Source organism: Geospiza fortis, unplaced genomic scaffold, assembly GCF_000277835.1.
Source record: "Geospiza fortis unplaced genomic scaffold, GeoFor_1.0 scaffold637, whole genome shotgun sequence".
Taxonomy (NCBI): domain Eukaryota; kingdom Metazoa; phylum Chordata; class Aves; order Passeriformes; family Thraupidae; genus Geospiza; species Geospiza fortis.
Window position 1 is genome coordinate 213078 of NW_005054515.1, and position 8404 is coordinate 221481.

Genomic DNA, 8404 nt, shown 5'->3' on the forward strand with positions numbered 1-8404 from the left:
ACTATTGTCGGCAAGGGCTGTGGCATGAATGGCTGCCCCAGCCACGGCAGGCCCCATTGTTGGAGGCAGGAATTCAGCTGGTGGAGTTGAACAAATAGCAGGAAGGGCACCTCTCTCCAGCAGCAGAGCTGCAGGTCACGGCAGGGGTACGGCCCCAGGGGCTGCCCAGCCTTCCCCAGCCTCACGTCAGCCAGCTGGCTGTGCTTTGCCAAAGGTGCTGATCACAGTGCTGGACATCAACGACGTCAGGCCCCAGTTCAGCAAGAGCCAGTTCAGCACCAGCGTGTACGAGAACGAGCCGGCGGGGACATCAGTGATCACCATGAGTGCCACCGACCTGGACGAGGGGGACAACGGCGTGGTGACCTACAGCATCGAGGGTCCTGGAGCGGGTGGGTGCTGGGGCAGGGGGCTCTTCCCCAGCAGGGAGGGTGAGGAGGAGGAAGGAGTCATAGCCACCAAGCCCACACCCCATCTCCTGTGGTGGTTTGGAGCCCTGGGAGCGATACTGAAAGCGTGGAGCTTTCTCCATTTCTCTGCAGTTTCCAGTTCCTCATCTCACGGTGTGGGATGTTAGGGCTTTGCCTGCCTTCGTCCCACAGCCCAGCCTTGCCTTATGCCCTTGTCTTCCCCACCCCAGCAGGACTTTGTTACACCCAGCGTGTCTTGGAGCAGACTCACTGCCTGCTTCAGGTGAAGGCTCTGAAGGGCAAAGAGGTGTGGGTGGATAGTGATAGTGCCTGAAATCCAGGATATCTGCACACAGAGAAAATGCAGAAATCAGGCAAAAGCTCCACTATGTTGATCTGAGCAGGAGTGAAGCACAGACAGGGCTGACCAGGGAGCAGGTCCCAGAGACAAGGATGTGTCAATGGGCTGGCATGCTCTGAAAGCCCTGACACCACCCACACCCCTGGCCTGCTGTGGGGCGTGCACTTCAGCTGGTTATACCCATTTCTAGTCACAATTTATCTGGTGCAAAGCATCCTGAGCCATAGATGTGGGGCTTTTCTCTGTGCCCAGAGGCTTTCAAGATCCATAAAGACTCCGGGCTCGTCACATCGCGGCGGCGCCTGCAGTCCTACGAGAGGTTCAACCTGACTGTGGTGGCCACGGACAAGGGGCATCCCCCTCTCTGGGGCACCACCATGCTCCACATCGAGGTCATCGACATCAACGACAACCGCCCCGTCTTCGTCCGCCCGCCCAACGGCACCATCCTGCACATCAAGGAGGTGAATCCCCTGGGAAGGAGCGGGGTCATGGCATGTTGGGAGTGTGTTCAGGGGCACTCCTGCCTGTAACAGCAAAATCCAAACTCCATCTCCGCTGGGGATGCAACCAGACCTTGATTTAGCATGTGGCAAGAGCGTTTGGGTCGTGGGGGTGGACGTTCCAAAACAGCCTCTCTCCATACGTGTGAGCAGAGTGGATGGGGCACATCTGGAGAACAGAAACCCCAGCAGCACTCGGAATTAGTAAACAGCCGGTGCGTGCAGAGCGTGTTTATAAACATGGGCTGGAAATGCTGACACTGGAGATGCTTCTCATTTCTGGGAAGCCAGGCTTGACTCAGCCAGTTCCCAGTGCATGTCTCAGCCAGTTCCCAGTGCGTGTCTCAGCCAGTCCCCAGCCACCAGGTTTTGGGTGGTGGGAGCTTGCTGACCTCCAAACCCAAGGGATTTTGGACCAAGGGGGCCTGGAGGGGCAGGAGGCGCAGGGGCTTTGCATGCAGTGTTATGCCTGAAGGGTTGTTGTGGTGTTGTGAGGTCCCCAGGATGAGATGAGAGATGAGAATTTGACTCCAGGTTCTCAGAAGGCTGATTTATTATTTTATGATATGATATGATATGATCTATGATATTACATGATACGATATGATTATATATTATATTATATTATATTATATTATATTATATTATATTATATTATATTATATTATATTATATTATATTATATTATATTATATTATATTATATTATATTATATTATATTATATTATATTATATTATATTATATTATATTATATTATATTATATTATATTATATTAATTGTAAAATGTAATTAACATTACATTACATTATATTGCATTGAATTGCATTGCATTGCATTGCATTACATTACATTACATTACATTACATTACATTACATTACATTACATTACATTACATTACATTACATTACATTACATTACATTACATTACATTACATTACATTACATTACATTACATTACATTACATTACATTACATTACATTACATTACATTACATTACATTACATTACATTACATTACATTACATTACATTACATTACATTACATTACATTATATTATATTACATTATATAGCTATACTAAAACTATACTAAAGAAAGAGAAAGAATACATCAGAAGGCTTAAAAGGAATGATAATGAAAGCTCGGGACTGACTCCTCAGAGTCCAACACAGCTGATGGTGATTGGTCATTAATTAAAAACAATTCACATGGAACCAATCAAAGATGCAGCCGTTGGTAAACGATCTCCCGACCACATTCCCAAGCAATCAGATAGTTACTGTTTTCATTCTTTTCTGAGGCCTCTCAGCTTCCCAGGAGAAAATCCTGGGCAAGGAGGGTTTTTCAGAAAATGTCACAGTGACAGGCTGTGTGTGTGCGAGCAGGAGATCCCCCTGGGATCCAACGTCTACGAGGTCTATGCCACGGACAAAGACGAGGGTCTCAACGGAGAGGTGCTCTACAACCTGCTGAAAACGGGGGCAGGGAACAAGGACTGGGAGTATTTCAGCATCGACTCGGTCAGCGGGCTGATCCAGACGGCCAAGCGGCTGGACCGGGAGCAGCAGGCCGTGTACAACGTGAGCCAGCCAGGGCCCTGGGGCTGTGGGTCCGTGTGGGGCTGGTGGGATGTGGTGGGATGTGACATCAGCTGTGGAGGTGTCACGCCTTAGCAGGAACTAGGTGGTTATCAAGTGTCTTAGGGGGGTTGCATCTTGGTGGGCCAACACTGAATTCCCTGTTAAATCCCTCCCAAAATTCTCCAGCATCCAGCTGTCCTCCCTGTCCCTGCCTCAGTGATGTTTCCCAGCCTGGTTTTGCCCAGGACAGCCCTTTTGCCTCTCTCCCCAGCTGATCATCGTGGCCTGCGACCAGGGCCAGCCACCCTACGAGACCATGCAGCCCCTCCAGATAGAGCTCGATGACATCGATGACAATGAACCCATCTTCCTCAGGCCACCTGTAAGGCACCAGCGTGAAGGGGGTGGGATGCAGGGGATGCAGGGGATGCTGGGGATGCAGGGATGGGGATGCCAGCGAGCACGTGTGATGGAGCGTGCGCACCTGGGCATCACCACCGTGGGATTTGTCTGCTTTTGTTTAAAGCAACCCCAACATTTTATTTAAGTGCTCATGACGTTCCTTTCCCTGGGGTCTCTGGCAGAGGGACAGTCCCCAGTACCAGGCACTCTCTGTCCCCGAGCACTCACCGCCAGGCACCGTGGTGGGGAACGTCACCGGCGCGGTGGATGCGGATGAGGGCTCCAACGCCATCGTCTACTACTTCATAGCAGGTGGGCATGGAGATGGCAGCTCTGTGTCCCCCACACTCCCCTCACTCAGGACTTCTGTCCTCTCCTTGCTGCCTCTCTGCCCTGCTCAACGGGCGAGGTGGCATTTTGGAAGTGGCAAGCCCCAAGAGGACTGACTGGGGATGCCTTTCTGCACCCAGCTGGGAACCAGGAGAGCAACTTCCAGCTGAGCCGGGAAGGAAAGCTGAAGGTCATGCGGGACCTGGACCGGGAGAAGGAGCCGTACCACTCCATCATCGTCAAAGCATCCAGCCAGAGGAACTGGGCTCCTCCCCAGGGCCAGCAGGCAGCCAGAGCCCAGTTCTGGGACCTCAACGAGGACCTGACCCTGCAGGAGGTGCGGATCTTCCTGGACGACATCAATGACCAGGCCCCCCAGTTCACCAAGTCGGAGTACACGGCGGGTAAGAGGTGCCAGGGGCTGGGGGGGCACCTGGAGCCAGAGATAATCCAGGAAAATGCAGCAGGGTAAAGGGGCAGCGGGAGCCAGCCTGGCCCCAGGTCCCTTTCCCATCTCTCCCTCAAAGGGGTTGCCACCGATGCCAAGGTGGGGTCGGAGCTGATCCGAGTGCTCGCAGTGGACGCCGACGTGGGCAACAACAGCCTGGTCCTGTACCACATCCTGGGCATCCGCTACATCAAGCAGCACTCCAATGACTCCGAGGAGGTGGCCAACATCTTCAGCATCGGTGGGTGCCCAGCCTGCTGCAGGAGCATGGGGCCTCGGGCAGGGACATCCGTGTGGCCAAAGACGTCCCCATGGCTGGGGTCACTGATCCCGTGTGACCGTGTTCACAGGGCTCTGAGGATGAGGGAAGAGATGAGGATCTGACTCCATGTTTCAGAAGGCTGATTTATTATTTTGTGATATATATTACATTAAAACTATACTAAAAGAATAGAAGAAAGGATTTCATCAGAAGGCTAGCTAAGAATAGAAAAAGAAAGAATGATAACAAAGGCTTGTGTCTGGGACAGAGAGTCCGAGCCAGCTGACTGTGATTGGCCATTAATTAGAAACAACCACATGAGACAAATCACAGATGCACCTGTTGCATTCCACAGCAGCAGATAACCATTGTTTACATTTTGTTCCTGAGGCCTCTCAGCTTCTCAGGAGGAAAAATCCTAAGGAAAGGATTTTTCATAAAAGATGTCTGTGACAATCCCGGGCTTGTCACCGTCCATTCCACAGGAACCCTCGATGGCATCCTGCGAACCTTTGATCTCTTCACGGCCTACAACCCTGGCTACTTTGTGGTGGACATTATGGCCTCTGACCTGGTGGGCCACAACGACACGGCCATTGTGGGGATTTACATCCTGCGGGATGACCAGCGGGTCAAGATCATCATCAACGAGATCCCTGACAGGGTCAGGCAGTTCGAGGAGGAGTTCATCAGCCTGCTCTCCAACATCACTGGTGCCATCGTCAACACGGATGATGTGCAGGTAACCATCCACCTTGGAGCTTGCTTTGGGGGGTAGATGCCTTCCACATGCTGTTTGGGAGGTCTCCTTCGAGGGAGTCCTGCCTGGATAACCACGAACACCCCTGGGCTCTGAAGGTGACGGATGCACCTCAGGTTGGGGTGTACTGAGGGGGTCCAGACTGATGCTTGGGGGTCTCCTGCCCCGCGAGCACACCTCAAGGATGCTCAGGAGGAGACTCCTGTCCCACCCTGCAGACCTTGCTGTCTCTCCCCAGTTCCACGTTGACAAGAAGGGCCGGGTGAACTTTGCCCAGACGGAGCTGCTGATCCATGTGGTGAACAGGGAGACCAACCGCATCCTGGACGTGGAGCGGTACATCCCCTGTCCCCCCACCCAGCCTGGCTCCCCAGGCACCCTGAGTCGTGTCAGGGTGCCCAAGTAACCCTTCTCTTCCCAGGGTTATTCAGATGATAGACGAGAACAAGGAGCAGCTGAGGAATCTCTTCAGGAACTACAACGTGCTGGACGTGCAGCCTGCCATCACTGCCCGGGCACCCGACGACCTCTCAGCTCTGCAGGTGAGGCTCCAGCTGGGCTTGGAGGAGCTGCTCACAGCCCTCTGGGGGTGGTGTCCCCTCCCACGGGGGCTGCTCAGTGCTGGAGAGATGTTCCACCCGTATAACCTGGGGCATGTGGCCGCCAGCAGGGGGACATGTGGCCCCTGGAGGTTCCCCCCATGCCTCTGTCTCTCCTAGATGGTGATCATCGTGCTGGCCGTCCTGCTCTTCCTGGCTGCCATGCTCTTCATCCTCATGAACTGGTACTACCGGACAGTGTGAGTGACCCCTGGGCTCTGCCCAGCCCCTGCAATGTCCCCTTAGACCAGGGGCACCAGCGTGGCTTCTCCTGGCCCTGGAAGCAAGCAAAGGAGAGCATCAGCTTCCTCCAAAATGCATGGGTTTAATACCGATGGTATTAGTACATCTCCCCTCAAAGCTCCCCAGCCTTATTTAATATTTAATATTTATTGCACACCCTGCATGAAGGGTTATTGCAAATCTGTGTGTCCTTCTCCTTTCCAGAATATTCTTTATTTTCTTCCCCAACTGGCTGTGTTTCTTTTGCAGGCACAAAAGGAAGCTGAAAGCCATCGTGGCTGGCTCCACTGGTGAGCAGTGTTTGGGGTGTCCCAGCTGCACGGCACAGTGGGGTGTCCCAGGGACACATGGGGGATATCATGGGGTGCATATCAGAGGTGGGAGGCTTTTCTCAGCACCAAGCTCTGTGCCTGCCACACCCCACCGTGATTCTCACTGCCTTTTTGGTTCCTCTTTATGCCTCCCTGATAAAGAAGTGTCACCCCGTGGTTTGCTGCTAAGCCCACCGGTGTGCTGCCCTGTAACCCTCACCCCTGCCTTTTGCAGGGAACAGAGGCTTCATGGACATCATGGACATGCCAAACACCAACAAGTACTCCTTTGATGGGTGAGTGCCACCTCCTGGGGCTGGAGGCTGCTCCCAAGAGGCATGCCTGTGTTTTGGAGCCAGGAGGTGGAGACATGATGTCTCTGCTCTGCTCTGCATGGAGCATTACTGATCCTGGCACGTGTGCTCGCTCTGAGAGCTTCCTAAGCTAAAAAATATTATTCTTTCTTCTGTGACTCCATCTCTGCCAGTCCTGGCCAGGTTTGGGGCAAGCAGAGATAACGGGCAGGGGTTGACACACATCTGGATCCAGAGCAGCCAAATTGGTACCTGCCCGGGGCAGGAGGAGGCAGTGCAGCCTCAGCATCAGGCTCGGGACGGGGTTCGGGATAACGCCGCCCTTTGCCTGCCCTGACGGCCGTTCCTCCCCCGGGCAGGGCCAACCCGGTGTGGCTGGACCCCTTCTGCAGGAACTTGGAGCTGGCGGCGCAGGCGGAGCACGAGGATGACCTGCCGGAGAACCTGAGCGAGATCACGGACCTGTGGAACAGCCCTGCCCGCACCCACGTGAGACACGGCCCCGCCGGGACACCTCTGTGCCCTCCGTGCCACCCCCGGCAGCTGCTGAGCCGCCGTGTGTCCCCGCAGGGCACCTTCGGCAGGGAGCCCTCGGCCGCCAAGCCCGAGGATGACCGCTACCTGCGGGCTGCCATCCAGGAGTACGACAACATTGCCAAGCTGGGGCAGATCATGCGGGAGGGGCCCATCAAGGTGAGCATTTAGGGCGTCCTGCACCGAGGAGTCTTCTCTGCACCTTCCAGGTTCGCAGCGCCGGAGGGTGGCGTCGCTCCAAAAAGCGCTGGGATGAGGCCAGGCTCCCTCTGAGCAAGCCACCTGCCCTGGATAACGCAGAGTCTCTCCCCCTCCGCCCAGGGCACGCTCCTGAAGGTGGTGCTGGATGATTACATGCGCCTGAAAAAGCTCTTTGCCCAGCGGATGGTGCATAAGGCCACCGCCAGCCAGGGGGACCGCTCCTCGGTCTCGGAGGTAGAGGGGTGTGCATGGCTCTGGGGACAGGCTTGCCGTGCCCTCTGGGATGCAGTGTGTCTCCACAGGCTCTGGTCCCTGTCACCCAGTGCTGCCCCCACTCTCTGCTTGGTCAAAACAAGCCAGATATTGGTTTTCCACTGGTTCCCTCTGCTGTTTTTTCACTGGTTTTCCAGGATGCTGGTCTCCCACAGTGGCTCCCTGTGTTTCCTCTGATCAGCACGCAGTTCCATCTCCCTTGGTCTCTCTGACCCCAGGAGAGGACGCCCATCTTTGCAGACTGGGCTCTGTCCATCAGCTCCCATTTCTGCCAAGGCTGCCCAAAGCTGTGGGGGATCATCTTCCCTTCCTTCTGCTTCTCTGGTTTTTGCCTCAAAAACACAGGGTTTCGAGGCAAAAATGCTGGGATAGAGACTGTTGGTGCAGAAGGGCTGGTTTGGGGAGAAGAAACTCCTCCTGTGGCCTTCTACCCTTCATGGGGGTGCAAAAGGAGGGGCAAAGTGAGCAGAGGACAGCAGTGGCATGGGAGATGCCCTTCAGCCCTTCTGCCCTGCATCTATCCATGCTCTTACTCCCCTTCAGCCCCATCCGGCCTTCCTTCATCTTCTTTCCCTGTCTGCCTCCTGCCCCTCCACCCTCATCCAACCCCAAATTCCAACCTGGCTCCAAACTCCTCCTTGGCCGCTCTGGGGGCAGCTGCAGGACACAGCACCCACCTGGCAGATGGTGCCTGAGCTGGGGCATCCACCCAAGGATGGAGCAGTGCCTGAGCTGGGGCATCTGCCCGAGGTTGGAGCAATCCATCTGGAGGTCATCTCCTGGTGATCCTCATCACCATGTTCTTGAGGGTGCTTCACAAGAGGAGGGCCCTTCCCTCTGGGAAGCCGGGAGCTGCTCTGGTGATTCTCC

The 8404-nt window shown here is 54.6% G+C and overlaps 1 protein-coding gene across 1 annotated transcript in view; it reads left to right on the plus strand.

Moving 5' to 3' along the window:
- The window catches only part of LOC102034033 (cadherin-23), a 122153-nt gene extending 114774 nt beyond the window's left edge, over positions 1-7379 (plus strand). The window contains 15 exon segments of the mRNA XM_031063589.1: positions 215-392; positions 1024-1235; positions 2663-2857; positions 3129-3239; positions 3442-3571; positions 3730-3993; positions 4117-4278; positions 4785-5041; positions 5298-5395; positions 5481-5601; positions 5779-5858; positions 6151-6191; positions 6448-6508; positions 6886-7015; positions 7097-7379. Of these exon segments, the coding sequence (XP_030919449.1) occupies positions 215-392; positions 1024-1235; positions 2663-2857; positions 3129-3239; positions 3442-3571; positions 3730-3993; positions 4117-4278; positions 4785-5041; positions 5298-5395; positions 5481-5601; positions 5779-5858; positions 6151-6191; positions 6448-6508; positions 6886-7015; positions 7097-7231 (2175 nt within the window). The 3' untranslated portion in view covers positions 7232-7379.
- The last annotated feature ends 1025 nt before the right edge of the window (positions 7380-8404 follow it).